Source organism: Arachis stenosperma, chromosome 5 (assembly GCF_014773155.1).
Source record: "Arachis stenosperma cultivar V10309 chromosome 5, arast.V10309.gnm1.PFL2, whole genome shotgun sequence".
Taxonomy (NCBI): domain Eukaryota; kingdom Viridiplantae; phylum Streptophyta; class Magnoliopsida; order Fabales; family Fabaceae; genus Arachis; species Arachis stenosperma.
In genome coordinates, this window is record NC_080381.1 from 111,960,625 (window position 1) to 111,977,647 (window position 17,023).

General features: G+C 34.3%; 1 protein-coding gene across 1 annotated transcript; it reads left to right on the top strand.

Moving 5' to 3' along the window:
* The first annotated feature begins 14,862 nt into the window (after nt 1-14,862).
* Nucleotides 14,863-16,605, top strand: LOC130981068 (uncharacterized). The gene is made up of 3 exons (XM_057904704.1): nt 14,863-15,185; nt 15,294-15,819; nt 15,925-16,605. Exons 1-3 carry the CDS (start codon nt 14,863-14,865, stop codon nt 16,603-16,605), a joined length of 1,530 nt encoding a protein of 509 aa, XP_057760687.1.
* The last annotated feature ends 418 nt before the right edge of the window (nt 16,606-17,023 follow it).

Here is a 17,023-nt window from a genome sequence, read left to right on the forward strand (position 1 = left end):
AAAAAATTGGAAGCAACACACACACACAAAAAAAGGTACCTAAAAAGTGAGAGAAAAAAGAAAGAAAAAAAAATTAAAGGAGGAGAGTATGTGTATGTGTGTGATTTGCAAAATTTCCTAGTCCTATTTATAAGACCTTGTTTGAGATTAGATGCAAACGTGTAAAGGACCTTTCACTATGTAGCAAAATTTAAGGAGATGCTTTGTGATGAGGTGTGGTGTGAAAGCTATCAGAAAATAGATTATTATCTTCACTAATTACCAATTAATTTAAGTCCTTAACAATGTAATGTAATTACATTTGTATTATTATAATAATTGATGATTAATGTGTTAATGTAGGAGGGAAGTTTCTTCCAACTGTACGTGGGACCCTTTTTAACAACTTTTAATCTCATTAATTTAATAAAAAAAGTCTTTTGTTCTATTGCTAAGAACATCACATGGAACTTTCTTAGCCACTCACAGTCACAAGAACAAGGCCCTTTATGTCATAACTTGACATCACCAATCAAAACTTTTACGTGGCTTTCATTTGTTTCTCTATAAATAGGTTTCAAGATTGGTTCGAACCGGTTAATTCGGTCTAACCCGATATTTATTTGTTGATTTGGTTTATGAAATTTGATTCCATGTATTTTTTTAAGGTGATTGGTTCTTATTGAAATAATTATTAGATTAGATTATATATATTTTACTTGTAGGATAACTATCAAAAATATATTCGAATTATTTTATTATTGATAAAAATATTCTTAAATTTTGTTATTGACAAAAATATTCTCAAATAATTAAAAATTTTGACAAAAATTCTAAGCTGTGATAAGAGATCTGCTCCATTTTTTGTCACATTTAACATTTTTATCATATTCTAAAATAATTTGAGAGTATTTTTGTCGATAACAAAATTTAAAGGCCTTTTTATCGACATGAAAATAATTCGAGTACATTTTTTGTAGTTTATCCTTCAACTGTATTAACACAAGATGTTTATGTACTATACTATTTTTAGTTTTATTTTAAGTTATTTAATTTAATCCGTCTGAAATTAACTACCTCTTTAAAACTTACATACTATTTAAAGTGATTAACAATGGTTTATGAGATTTGATCATTTGGAAAAACAAAATATTGTACACATAGATGGAATTGATGATATTTTTGGTGAAGTTTGAAGATCTTATAAGCTTAGATAGTGACACAATGAAAGTGACTAAGGACCAAACCCTACAACCAAACTATGTGTTGAAAATTGTGTTGTTTTCTATTGCTTGAAAATGTCACTCTTGATGTTACATATATAATAACTTGTCTCACTCATTGGTTTTCATGTAATGAAATTTATTTGTGTATGACCCCATCAATTAAAAGAAAAAGAAAAAAAAAAAACTATTAGTAATTATAGATTGTTAATGTACTTTTTCAATATACAAAATAGAGACACCCTAATTGATTTTCTTGTGAGCTGAAATTGAAACAGCTTGGTCTAGCTAAACATGCTCAAATTCATTGTTAAATATTAATAAGGTTTATAATTGAAATTCATTCAAAATTAACTTTTAATAGAATATATAGACGATATATGATGTATGCTATGATACTATTATTGTAGTGACTAAGGTGATTATACAATTCTGATAACACTTAAAAAAATATTGTAAAAATTAAAATAATATTTTTAATATTTAAAAATATCTTTTAATTTGAAAATAAAAATAAAAATATTGCAAAATTATATATAAAAAAATATTACCATAATTTTATTAAAATACATATATAGTGAATTATTAAAATTAAGAACATGTATTAGCTACGACAAACCAGCTAAGAAATTCATAGAACCATACATTGTTATTGAATTTTTGTTAAAATAAAGAATGATTGAAGCATGTTCTTTCTCCCTTTTTCAATATATATAATTTTGTTGCACCATAAACCATAAAAAGTTGTTGCCTGTTTTAATTTGACGGTTGATTTGAACCGTAGCTACCAACAATTATTATTTATGGGCCTTAGGTTGACTTGTGATTGTATTAGATCTAACTATAGTCAAAGTTTTCTTTTTTAATTTCTTTCACACTTCTTAATTATTGTCTCATTCAATCTGTTCCATCAAAATCCATATAAATAATTTGCCAAATTGTGAATCAGAATTAGACAATTAGTCAACAATTGTCCATGAATCTCAAATTTGACTGCTTTTTTATACAAAAAATTACAATATTATAATTAGTTATTATTGAACTCTATAGTAATAAGTTTCTAGATTGAAATTATTTAATCCGAATTCATTTAACTTGTCATTTTTGTATAGCAATTAGTTTTATACTATTTTTCAAATAAGTATTTAACTTCACCTTTTTATAGATCAACATACAACTATACATTATTAGATTAGTGATTGGATTAGGTATTATGTGCACAAACTACTTATAGAAATGTATGTTCTTATAGTTTTGGTAAAGGTTTTTTTTTTTAATATTATTGTTTACATTTATTATAAGCTGAATTGAATAACTATAAAATAATTGATCCATGAAACACATGGGTATTTGTGTTCCCATATGGGTAACTACTAACCAGTAATGCTACACATAAATTTGCTAATTAATATCACATTATTAATTAATGGATTTAGAAATTCACATGTCTCTTTCACACAATGATATTTGAAGATTGAGTTTATATTCTCCATTCAAAGACATAATTTTCCAAAGGATTCTTTGATAATTGCTGGACACAAAAGGGTAGGAAGGAATGAAACCAATTTTTTGAAGTTAGCCCTAATTACTTTACAATTAAACATTAAGTTTCACATAATCACATTTTTTAGGGTAATGCATTATTTAATTAGTTAAGCAAAAGTTTTGATACAAGAAGATAAAACAAGACCAACTTCTCAGTACACGACAAATGTTGAATTATAAAATATTTTATCTAAAGATGTTGTTTTTAAAATTTGACATATTATTTTTTGACACCGTTGGTATTAATTATTATTTAAAATTTGAATTTTGAAAATCACATTTTTCATCCATGAACATACTCATTACTCAATCACACAAGTTGAAATTTTTTTTTGTCAGTGAATTGAACAACTTCCAATTCTAGATATATAATACATTCATACACTCTTCACACTTTTATCATATTTTCTTTTCAATTACAATTTCTAGAATTTGAATCCTAGACTTTTAAAATAAAAAAAAAAAAGATATGCCATGTGAGCTAAAACTGATTCACAGATGAAACCTTATTATCTCAGAGAATAAGCATGTCATCACTCAAACCTTTTTTTTTTCATCACTCAAAGGTCAAACCTTAAATATTAATAAACTATTCATACTTGGTTTGTAATTTTTGGTCAGGCAATATCATCTGTAGTTTTTTTGGGCCTAGACAATATCATAAGTGTTTAAACAAATCCAAAAACAATAACTTGAGCACTCTTTGATACTTTCATAGATTTTTTTTGGGTCTTCAGCGTTTTTAGTTTCAATTACAAGTCCAGATAAATCTTGGACTAAAATTTATTTGATGATTAATTTGAGCTTCACATGGCCCCATTATGACCATAATTCAATAGGCAAATTCTTTAGTGTGCCTATAAATTTGGTATCGAATTTGTGGAACTTATCTTATTCTAAGTTTTTAATATTTGAAAATTATTTATTTTTATATTTTAAATTAAATATTAATTTTATCTATTTTTAATAAATTAAACAATTATATAGATACAACAAGTATAATTACCCATGCCATGCACGTGATAAGATTGAAATTATAATTTTAAATTATTTTTTTAAAATTAATTTGAATTATAATAATTTGATTAATAAAAAAATAATATGTATTGTTTGTTTTTTTTAATTTAGTTAATTGGATTAACTCTAAAATAGTTATTAATCGGTTTTAATAATCTACTTTCTTCAATAAATCAAACATATATACTGAATATGATCATAAATAATATAGTAATAGTTAAATCCACTAATAAATATATTGGTTATTATCACACTATAAAACAAATTAAATATAAAGGCTATTAGCACTTATAAATCTATAAAATCGTATTGTCTTTGATTCGCGTGCAATAGTTTACTTATCAAATAAACTTAAAATATGAACAAAAATATTTATAAATTAGACCTAGTGTCACTTGAAAGAATAATGGAAAATAATCAACTTACCTTATTATCCATGAGAACCATTTCTATGTAAGTCTTATTGTTCATGTCAAATTTGAATAAGACTTTCCATAACCTTATATATTAATTTTGTTAAATAATTATATATATATATATATATATTACGGTGGTTTTTCTTAATATATATACATATACATAATTAAAAAAATGAGTTAATAGTCAAAATTGCCCTTGAAAGATACATCGATTTCCATTTTGGTCATCGAAAGATAAAATTAATCGAAATCGTCTCCAAAAGATACATGACTTGGTCACGTTAGTCCTTCCGTCAATTGGATGATGACGTGGTGGGTTAATGTCATGTATCACAAGATGATTGGTTGACGTGTCAGAACGTGTCAGATTAGTGACACATGTCACTTGACATGTAAACAAGTTATTTATAATTAAAATAGTCCTTGAAAGTTCAGACGTAAGTCATTTTCATCCCTAAAATTTTAAAAATTAATCAAATTAGTCCTTATATAATTTTTTTATTTTTTCTTGATAATATTAAATTTGAAATATTTTTTGATACTACTAATTTTAATAGAAATGTAATTGACAAACAAAAAAATTAGTAATTATATATTTTCTTCTTAATTTTTTTTCAATAAAATTATCTCTCTTCCTTAATTCTTCTCAAAATCTCTCTTATTCTTTTCTATTCTAAAACCTTTTTCTTACATTATCATATTTTGCTGGAATATATATACTCAAAATTGAAATTTATGTATTTGTTAACCTAAATAAAGTTATATGCTCAAAATCAAAATTATTATTATTATTATGTTAAACGAATTGCTTCTTAAGCGTACTACATGCAAAGATCATAATAAATTTTTGTGTGTTTGATATGTTTGAGATAGATTATATAATTTTTCTTTTAATACATAAATTTTGATTTTGAGCATATAACTTTGTTTAGGTTAATAAATACATACATTTCAATTTTGAGTATATATATATTCCAACAAAATGTAATAATGTAAGAAAAAGATTTTAGAATAGAAAAGAATAAGAGAGATTTTGAGAAGAATTAAAGGAGATAATTTTATTGAAAAAAGTTTTAAGAAGAAAATATACAATTACTAATTTTTTATTTATCAATTACATTTCTATTAAAATTATTAGTATCAAAAAATATTTCAAATTTAATATTATCAAGAAAAAATAAAAAAAATTATATAAGGACTAATTTGATTAATTTTTAAAATTTTAGGGATGAAAATGACTTATGTCTGAACTTTCAAGAACTATTTTGATTATGAATAACTTGTTTACATGCCAAGTGACACGTGGCATTACTGATCTGACACGTCAATCAATCATCTTATGACACGTGGCATTAACCCACCACGTCATCATCCAACTGATGGAAGGATTAACGTGACCAAGTCATATATCTTTCGGGGACGATTTCGATTAATTTTATCTTTTGAGGACCAAAATGGAGATCGAGGTATCTTTCAGGGACGATTTTGACTATTAACTCACAAAAAAATATATGAATTATATTTTATTAAACTCGTGTTATCGGTTATTAAAAATATTAAAATATAAACAAAAAATATTTATAAAATAGACCTAACATCACTTGAAAGAATCATGGAAAATAATCAATTTACCTTCATGCGGAGAACCATTTCTATGTAAATCGTCTTCTTCTTGTCAAATTTGGATAGAACTTTCCATAACCTTATATATTAATTTTGTTAAATAATTCTATATAATATATATATATATATATATATATATATATATAATGGTAGTTTTTCTTAATATATACATATACATATATAAAAAAATGTGAATTATATTTTGTTAAACTCTATGTTACCAGTTATTAAAAATATCTAAATCACATATATTAATTATTTTTTTGTTATAATTATTTCGTTTTATATATATGATTATTTTTTATTCTACAATTGTGCAATAATTTTTAATTTTTTATATCTATATATATTCCTCAATTCCATCTCCATTTATATGCATATTAACAGTTTTTTTCTAATAGTGATGTACTGATGTTTTAATTTTTCGTTTTTCTTTTTTTCACGTATCTTTCTTTTTCTTAAATAGTGATGTTTTAATATTTCTTTTTCTTTTTTTTAAATATATTTTCTTAATAATTACATTACTAATCTGAAATATAAAATGAGAAAAAAATGTGATATATATATCCAAGAAAGAAAATAAACTTAAAAATCAGAAAAAAAAAACTATATTAAAAAATGTAAAAAAAAAATACATTGAAAAAGAATAGTCGTAATTTATAAATTGAGTCAACCATTTAAATTTCTCTAAAAATAATTTAATCAAATACCAATATTAGAAATAAATTACTTAAATAATATTTAATCTATTCTAGTCCTTAGACACGTATAAATTAGAGTCATTCTCGTAACGACAACGCACTGAAACAACGTCGTAAGTTCAAACATTTTGAATTCGTGCAAATTCAGATCATTTCCTTGTTCTTTGAAAACTTTCTGTATCCCTTATAGAGTTAAATCAAAATTCTTTTTATGGAAAAAAAATTTACGGAGATGGCTTTGATGTGTTGGAGACTAAAATTCCAAAGTCACTATTCATATTTGAGTATGACACCTATTAAACCCGAAAGACCAAATACAATTGTATCTCTGGTTTTATTCTCATTTAATTCTAAATCAAAAATAATAATGGCTTATTTAATTCAACATTTATGATAATAAATGAGATAACTATTATATAAGTCATTTAATGTAAAATAACTTAATTTATGATTATAATTAATATATGTATTGCCTATAAATAGATTAGAAAATAATAATTTTGTAACAAAATAATCATTCAATTTGAATTACAATTAATTGATTGATAAAAATTATAATAAATTGTATGATATTTAAATAATTAACCAAATCAATTAGTTGATATAATTAATTTATTATAATAAAATAAATTTAATGAGTTAAAAGAAATAAATCGAAAAACACCATCAGAAACATGTTATGACAGTTTTATCATTAAGGGTAGAAATTTAATTTTTACAAAATAAAATAGATATTTACAAATTATTATATTAAACACAGACTAAAAAATAAACTAAACAAAATAAAAGCATCAATGGTAAAATATAACCTAAAAAATCACTTAAATTAAAAAAGAACCTATGATGAATTATAATAAATCTATATAGGAGAAGTAAAAATAAAATAAATAATTAAAAAAAAGTAAAAAGAGCAACTAAAAAAAGGAAAGAAGATAGAAAAGATAATATGTGGAGTAGATAAAAAATGTATTGCAATAAAAGATTAATATAATTAATTAATACAAAGGATGAAAGAGATCAATCAAAATACGATCTTATTAAAAAAATTTCAAAAAAAATTTTAAAAAAGAACCTATTAATCAACTTTTATAAAAATATTACAAAAAATTTAAATTATCTTTAAATAAAATAATAATACCCTTAAGAATTATTAATCAAAATAAATAAAAAATAATTAATATAAAACAAAATCATAAAAAAATATTAGCAAAATTAAGATGAAAAAATAAAAAATTACAAATATTTTACCTAAAGTACAAAATAAAGAGAAAAAAAAAAGGAATATATAAAATAATAAAATAGTAATTTAAATTAATTGAGTTCATTTATTTCATTGTTTTATATATTATTTATTAAATAATTTAATATTTATCTCGATCATATTAAATAATAAATTAGTTATAATTAATTTGGTTTAATGAATCAAATAAAATTTAAAATAATTTGATATTTACTCTAATTAAATTAAATATTTGAAGCTATGATTAATGTAATTTAATGAATCAAATAAAATATTAAATGATAAAATATTTATCCTAATCAAATAAAATTACATAATTAATTAGTTATAATTAATACAATTGAATGAATCAAACACATTAAATTGAAAAATAATTTAGTTAATTTGTGTCTTAAGGACATATTTTAAAAATATTTATTTTTTAACAACTTTTATAAAAGATTTTTTATAATATTTTTAACCTATGGTCTAAAGGCACAGTTATAATAATCTATTAAAAAGTACTTAATTAGTTAATATAAATAATTAATATAATTGATATAATTCAATAAATTAAAAGAAATAAATGTAAAAGGAAGAGATAAAGAGAAAGTAAAATTATAAAAATATATATCCATTAAAAAGTAATAAAAAAGGTTTTTTTTTTAGTTTTTTTATTTATTAATTATTAATTTATTTTAATTAATTTCATAACATTCATTACACATTATTCATCTTATAAATTAATACAACCAATTTATTGATATCAATTATCGATAATTAATTATAATTGATATAACTCATTTCGCAATATTTTTTAAATAAATAATTAAAAATGTACGTCTCAATTTTTTGTTAAAGTAAAATAAAATAAAAGATATAAATTGAGTAGATATAAATCTAAAAATTATAAATTTTATTAACAATTCAAATAAATTAATACTATAAAATTAAATTTAATATCTACTTTAAAAATAATTACTGACCTTTTATTCTTTTAATTATTAATAATTTAAATAAAATAATATCCTATAACTTATTTTATTATTTATTTTAAGTAATTACTAACATAGTTGTTACTAATACCTAAGTGTATATTATCAACATAATTTTATCACGGATATTTCAATCTTATCGTCATTACAATTTTGTACCGTCTTACTTTTTTTAATTTTTATTATGTTATTAGAATTGTTAAATAATATTAAAAAAAATTAAAATAGAAATAGCGATGGCACCTTTAATAATTAATTCAATAGAATTAAATTTAAACAAATAAGATGATTCAATCAATTATATAAATAATAGTATATTTATAAATATTAATATTGAAAATAGTCTCACTAATGTAAATGATCAATACAATAATTATATAAAAAATAATTAATTACGTTATTGCATAATTTTCAAGATCCTACATAGTTGAATCTAACGGACAAATAAAAAAATATCTATATGATAATGTCCTAATATTTTAACATACTTTAAATTATATTATAATTTTAAATCAACTCATTAAACACATTATAACATAAATCATCTAAAAAGATACACCAAATTGACGAATATCACATGGGTCACAACATACACTCTAAATTGTCACAATATTTCAAATAAAAAGAGCATCAATACAGAGAAATCAATGAATATATATAACTAAAATAAAGAGCAACAAAGAGACACAAAATAAATAAATAAAGAGAATCAATAAAAACATTAACATATAAACCACATACATGAATAATGTATATATTAATTGTGAATCACAAATAAAAGACAATATATATATGAATTGAAGTACACATGACAAAATAATCCATTACAAAATAAAATTATAGTAAGATTATTTAAAAATAACATAAAAATGACATATTTTTTTTGTTAATCAAAAGTTAAAAGAAAAAAAGTGTACGCCTAATAATAAATAATTAAAATAAATAAAAAATTTAAAAAATATAAAAAATAAAATGTATAAATAAAGATAAAAGAAACAAAAATTCAATAAATTACAAAATTATACCTAAACACGAGAGAGAGAGGGGGAGAGGAAGGGAGGGAGAGAGAGAAAAGAAAGTGAATGAGTAAAATATATATATTTTTTGTGTCTAAACATGGAAAGAAACAAAGCAAACACTATCCTATATCCGAGTTGATGATTTGTTGGAGATCAACACAAGGTTCAGACCAAATAACATGATTAGAGTTATTCTTGGCACCATATCTAGCCATCCAATCCACAGCTCTAATTGCTTCTTGGGACACCCACTCAACGTGAACAAGCCAAGGATGAGATAAAAGCTCCTGAATCTTGTTAACCAAATCTGTTACTTCAGATGAATACCCACTTGTAAGCTCATGCATGATGGGCAGAATGTCAAGGTAATCCGTTTCACATATAATATCCCTCAAACCGCAATTTCAAGCTGAAACCAGCCCCCTCTAAGCAACAAATAATTCACATCTAATGATAGATCAGGGAGGAATGCTTCCAGAGCAGCCCGAGATCCAATTTTCCTTAGAATCTCTAATAATAATACACCCAAATCACGCTGAATTTGAATCCATATACAAGCTTGTATCACAATTAACTTTAAAACTGTTACCTACCGGTTGTTCCTAGCATAGGCAATTTCGGAGATACCTAAAGACATTGTTTCAATTCCTGTAAACCTGTAAGCCCTTGGTGGTAATTTTGACCAAGGCAACAACCTTGTGATATGTCTAAGGGTTGTCAGTATTGAATATGTTATTGCACCTATGTCTCCATACCCACCAAAGTTCTGTACCAAAAGACGCCTCATTGTTAGCTAAGGCTTTCCAAAACCACTCTTCAAGAGTAGTACCAGCCATCGAGTCCAGGATACTAGGATCCAACGTATGCCAAATTGTCTTTGATCGTTCACAGTCTCTAAGGCAATGCTCCATAGTCTCCTGCGCCTTGTTACATCTCTTACACCTATCTGAAGAAGCTAAATGCCGCTTGAATCGAAAGGTCTCAGTTAGTAGAGCATCATGTAAGCCAAGCCACATAGTAAATTTGAACTTCTCTGGAATATTTGTATTCCACAATTAGTTCCAGTTACTATTGGTATTCCAATTTAATGTTTTCTCTAACAACCATCTATAACCCTCCTGTTACGGCCCGGCCCAGAATCAGCTTTGGGCCGACCCGACCCAAGTAGTACCCGACCCGGACACGCGCCCTCCAACCGACCCGGACACGCGCCCTGTACGGCCCACACACGGCTGCATGGCAGCGTCCTTGGGGAATTGGGCCTGACCTCACGTGGGGCCCACTACTGACATGTATAAAAGGGGAAGATTGGCTCTTCCCCCGAGGTACGTCACATTCTCTCACCCCATTATTCTGCCCGCCTGCACATTACTGACTTGAGCGTCGGAGTGTCTTTGCAGGTGGCACCCCCCCTCGACCGTCCATCAGCCCAAGTGCTCGTTAGCTCGGCAGATCCACAATCAGTGCGACCAGGACTAAGACATCCTCACCCATCCATCTTTGCTTCTTCTGTCCACCCGACCTGTTCGGAAGACGACTAACGAACATTGGCGCCGTCTGTGGGGACGTCTAAATGGAGGTTGTACTGGGTCCCGGCGACCAAGGCCGGGCTGCCGGAGCGGAGGGGGCAGCCTCCGTCGCCTCGCAAGGAGGGCGGCGAAGGTCCCCCCGTCAACACACGAGGACACGACCCTTCGGAGGAACGGGCGGCGATAACGCCGTAATAATGCAAGAGCTACGCCACAGAGTCCAGAACCTGGAGCGACAACTTGCCAACCGGGAGCGGGACGGACGATCTACCGACCCGAGCTACACCCCGTCTCCCGGGAGCGAGGAGGGAGACTCTCGCCGAAGCCGCCCGCGGACGGAAGCGGAGAGCTCGCGGGAGGAATCACCCATAGCGAGGAGACGAAATGACACGATTATCTACTCCCGCGGCAGACCGACCCATCGAGCGACAAGAGGTCGCGAAGACGGAAGAACACGACAACCTGTGATAATGGGCGCCACCCCGTTCCACCGATCTATCCTCGAGGTCCGGCTGCCGAAACACTTCGACAAGCCAACGGACATGAGGTACGACGGAACTCAAGACCCCCTAGAACACCTGACGGCCTTCGAGGCCAGGATGAATCTAGAGGGAGTAGGCGACGAAGTGAGATGCCGCGCCTTCCCGGTGACCCTAGCAGGACCAGCGATCAAATGGTTTAACGGCCTCCCCCAAGGTTCCATCTACAATTTCTCAGACATCAGCCGCGCATTCCTGGCTCAATTCACAACGCGAATAGCAAAGGCCAAGCATCCTATCAACCTTCTCGGGGTAACCCAAAGACAGGGAGAGCCGACCAGGAGGTACTTAGATCGGTTCAACGACGAATGCTTGGAAATCGACGGCTTAACCGACTCGGTGGCCAGTCTCTGCCTGACGAACGGCCTCCTCAACGAGAACTTCCGAAAGCACCTTACCACGAAGCCGGTTTGGACGATGCATGAGATCCAAACGGTGGCCAAAGAGTACATCAACGATGAGGAAGTCAGCCGAGTCGTGGCTGCCAATAAGCGGCAGTCCGGTTACGGCCAGGCTCGTCAGTTCGGTGGCGACGGGGAGAGAGCGAAATAAAAGGCCAGGGAGGAGGCGTCAAACAAAGCACCTAGGCCGTTCCCTCGAGTCGGGAAGTTTACTAACTACACCCCACTCGCCCTCCCCATCGTGGAAGTCTATCAACAAATAGCTGAAAAGGGAATTCTTCCGAAGCCCCGACCACTCAAGGACCGCACGGGTGGAAACAAGAACCTTTATTGCGATTACCATAAGGGATATGGCCATCAAACGCAGGATTGTTTCGACCTGAAGGACGCATTAGAACAAGCAATAAGAGAAGGAAAGCTGGCAGCGTTCTCCCATCTCATCAGGGAGCCGAGAAGGCGTTATCGTGACCAAGACGAGGAAGGCAAGACACGCTCGGCCAAGCGGCGACAGGAGCCCGAAGACAGAGACCACGGCCTCACTGTAATAAACGTGGTAACGGCAAAGAACACTGCACCAAAGTCCCGATCGGCACACAAGAAAGACGCCAAGGTCCTGGCGATCTCATCTCCACCTATGCAGAGTACCAAAAAACCCCCGTCCATTTCTTTCGGCCCAGAAGACCAATGGTTCAGCGACGCCCCGGAAAACCCTCCCATGGTCATAACGGCCAGAGTGGGAACCGGCCTCGTCAAACGGATCCTTGTCGACACAGGAGCTGATTCAAACATCATGTTCCGCAACGTGTTCGACGCACTGGGGCTGAAGGATGCCGACCTGATGACACACCAGCACGGGGTTATCGGGTTAGGCGACCACTTCATCAAACCAGACGGAGTCATTTCCTTACCAATCTCGGTGGGACAGGTGCAAGGCCGAAGATCGGCGATGGCCGAGTTCGTAATCCTCCGAGACTCCACAGCCTACAACATCATCTTGGGAAGAAAAACAATCAATGATTTTGAAGCCATAATCAATACCAAGCTGCTGGTTATGAAGTTTGTCACCGATGATGGATCCATAGGGACCATAAGAGGAGACCTCGAGACGGCGGTCGCTTGTGACAACGCCAGCCTCTCCCTCAGAAAGAAATCCAAAGAAGCATCAGGCATATTCCTAGCCGACCTTGATGCCAGAATAGAGGACAAGCCGAGGCCGGAACCAGAAGGGGACCTGGAGAAATTTAGCATCGGTGACGAAGGGGAAAAGTTCACATTCGTTAACAAGAACCTCCCACATGAGCTGAAGGAGCCTTTGATTGAAATGATAAGGGCGAACAGGGACTTGTTCGCATGGACACCAGCCGACATGCCGGGGGTAGATCCACAAATCATCTCTCATCACCTAGCCGTCAAGCCAGAAGCCCGCCCAGTTGCTCAACGGAGGAGAAAAATGTCGGCGGAAAGGGCAGAGGAGGTGGCCAAGCAAACGGCCGGCCTCCTAGAAGCAGGCTTTATACGAGAAGTGGATTACACGACGTGGCTCTCAAACGTGGTGCTGGTGAGAAAGCACAATGGCAGGTGGAGAATGTGCGTGGACTACTCTGACCTTAACAAAGCCTGCCCCAAAGATTGCTTCCCCCTCCCCAATATAGATGCACTCGTCGACGCTGCGGCGGGGTACCGGTATCTGAGTTTCATGGACGCCTACTCCGGTTACAATCAGATACCGATGCACCGACCAGACGAAGACAAAACGGCGTTCATAACGCCAGGAGGAACTTTCTGTTACAAGGTAATGCCGTTTGGCTTGAAAAATGCAGGGGCAACATATCAAAGGCTGATGAACAGGATATTCCACGACCTCATAGGGAAAACGGTCGAAGTTTACGTGGACGACATCCTGGCAAAAACAACACGACCTGACGACCTCCTAAACGACCTGGCAAGTGTGTTTGCGTCCCTCCGTCAACATGGTATGAGGCTGAACCCCCTCAAGTGCGCCTTCGCCATGGAAGCCGGCAAGTTCCTGGGGTTTATGATAACTCAGAGAGGGGTAGAAGCCAACCCGGAGAAATGCCAGGCAATACTTCAGATGAAGAGCCCGGGCTGTGTCAAGGACGTCCAGAGGTTGGCAGGGCGATTGACATCCCTTTCCCGGTTTCTCGGGGCCTCGGCGACAAAGGCCCTGCCGTTCTTCAACCTCATGAAGAAAGGGATGGCGTTTGAGTGGACACCCGCGTGCGAAGAAGCCTTTCAACACTTCAAGGAAATCCTAGCGGCACCTCCCGTTCTCGGGAAGCCAAGGGACGGGGAACCACTCTACCTGTACCTCGCTATAACAAACGAAGCCCTGGCCGCAGTACTAGTGCGGGAGGACGGGAGGACCCAACAACCAGTCTACTTCGTAAGCAGGGCCCTACAAGGAGCAGAGTTAAGATATAGCAAGTTGGAAAAGCTAGCTTTAGCACTCCTAACTTCCTCGAGAAGGTTAAAACAGTATTTCCAGAGTCACCAAGTGGTCGTCAGAACGGACCAAGGGATCCGGCAAGTTCTCCAAAAACCCGACCTGGCGGGAAGAATGATGACTTGGTCCATCGAACTCTCTCAATATGACATACGGTACGAGCCCCGGCAAGCCATCAAGGCGCAGGCCATGGCGGATTTTTTGGTTGAAGTAACAGGAGACCCAGGCGAAGACATGGGTACACGGTGGAAGCTCCACGTGGACGGAGCCTCCAACCAGACCTTCGGAGGAGCGGGGATCATCCTAGAAAGTCCAAACGGGGTCGTATACGAACAGTCGGTCAGATTCGAGTTTCCCATCTCGAACAACCAAGCAGAATACGAAGCCCTCATAGGAGGCTTGACCCTAGCAGCAGAGGTCGGCGCAAAAAGGCTGGAAATATGCAGCGATTCCCAAGTCGTCACTTCCCAAGTAAACGGCAGCTATCAAGCCAAGGACCCCTTGTTGCAGAAGTACTTGGAAAAGGTCAAAAACTTGAGCCAAAAGTTTGACGAGGTCACGGTCCAGCATGTACCCAGAGAAAGGAACACACGAGCAGACCTCCTATCAAAATTAGCCAGCACTAAACCAGGGGAGGGAAACCGGTCTCTCATCCAAGGCATGACAAGGGAACCTGCAATTGCATTACACATAACGACCCTAAGTTCTTCATGGCTAGACCCCATCACCAACTACCTAGAACACGGCCAAGTCCCTGGTGACGAAAAGGATGCGGTGAAATTAAGGAGGGAAGCGGCCAAATACGCCGTCATCCAAGGACAGCTGTTCAGAAAAGGGCTCAGCCAACCCCTACTGAAGTGCCTACACCCCGACCAAACGGACTACGTCCTCAGGGAAGTCCACGAGGGCTGCTGTGGGCACCACATCGGAGGAAAAGCCCTAGCAAGGAAGTTGATCAGAGCTGGGTATTACTGGCCGTCGATGATGGCAGATTCCAAAGAGTTTGTCAAAAAGTGCATAAAGTGCCAACAGAACGCCAACTTTGCCAAGGCACCGGCAAACGAGTTAAACTTGCTGACGACTTCCCGGCCGTTCGCTCAGTGGGGAATCGACCTCTTAGGGCCCTTCCCTGTCGGCCCTGGGCAGGTCAAATATCTCATAGTGGCAATTGATTACTATACCAAATGGATAGAAGCCGAACAATTGGCTAGCATATCCTCAGCCAATTGCAGAAAATTCATATGGAGGCAGGTGATAACACGGTTCGGGATACCAGAAGTCGTCATCTCGGACAACGGCACACAATTTGCTGACAAAAAGTTCACAGAATTTCTCAACGGCCTAGGTATAAGGCAAAGGTTCTCTTCGGTAGAACACCCTCGGACGAACGGACAAGTGGAGTCCGCCAACAAGGTTATCCTCTCAGGACTAAAGAAGAGGTTGGACAACAAAAAGGGTGCTTGGGCCGACGAGCTGGCATCGGTTCTCTGGTCTTACCGAACGACCGAGCAGTCCTCCACCAAGGAAACACCTTTCCGGTTAACGTACGGGGTGGACGCGGTAATACCCGTAGAAATCGGAGAACCAAGCCCACGACTTCTTTTGAAAGGGGTGGAGGAAGCCGTAGAAAAGGACCTGATAGAGGAAACCCGAGAAATGGCCCACTTGACAGAAACGGCGCTAAAACAAAGAGTGGCGCTCCGCTACAACACCAAAGTGCTCAAGAGGGAATTCGAGCCAAACGACCTCGTCCTGAGGCGAAATGATATCGGCCTGCCGACCCCCGGAGAAGGCAAGCTGGCGGCCAACTGGGAAGGCCCATATAGAGTCAAGAAAGTGATGGGAAAAGGAGCATTCAAACTAGAAAGACTCGACGGCAAGGAAGTCCCGAGAACTTGGAATGCGGACAACCTTAGAAGATTCTACTCCTAGAGGACGGAGCGACCTGCCGGCTAATCTAGCTAAGTAGTTAATTTGTCATTTGAACTTCATAGTAACTCTCAAGTCTTTTATGTGGATACCGAATAAGATACACTTGTGCAAATTCTCCATTCTATTTTACCTTCGTTTTTCAGATAAATCATCTTGTCGTGACTAGCAACGACACCTAACCCGGGACTGATCACCCCGGGAGATCATCAACTACCGTTGTAACGAATAACTACGCGAGAGCCCACGGGCCGCCGACATAAACAACTATAAACCAAAAAACGGTTACTAAAAACGATAACACAATCGGACAAGTAAGAAAAACTTCATCGCGACAACACGAGCAAGCAGCCAAAGAGTCATTGTTCACAAGCCAAAATTAAAACGGCTAAGATTAAACTGTTCGTAAGCCAAAACGGCT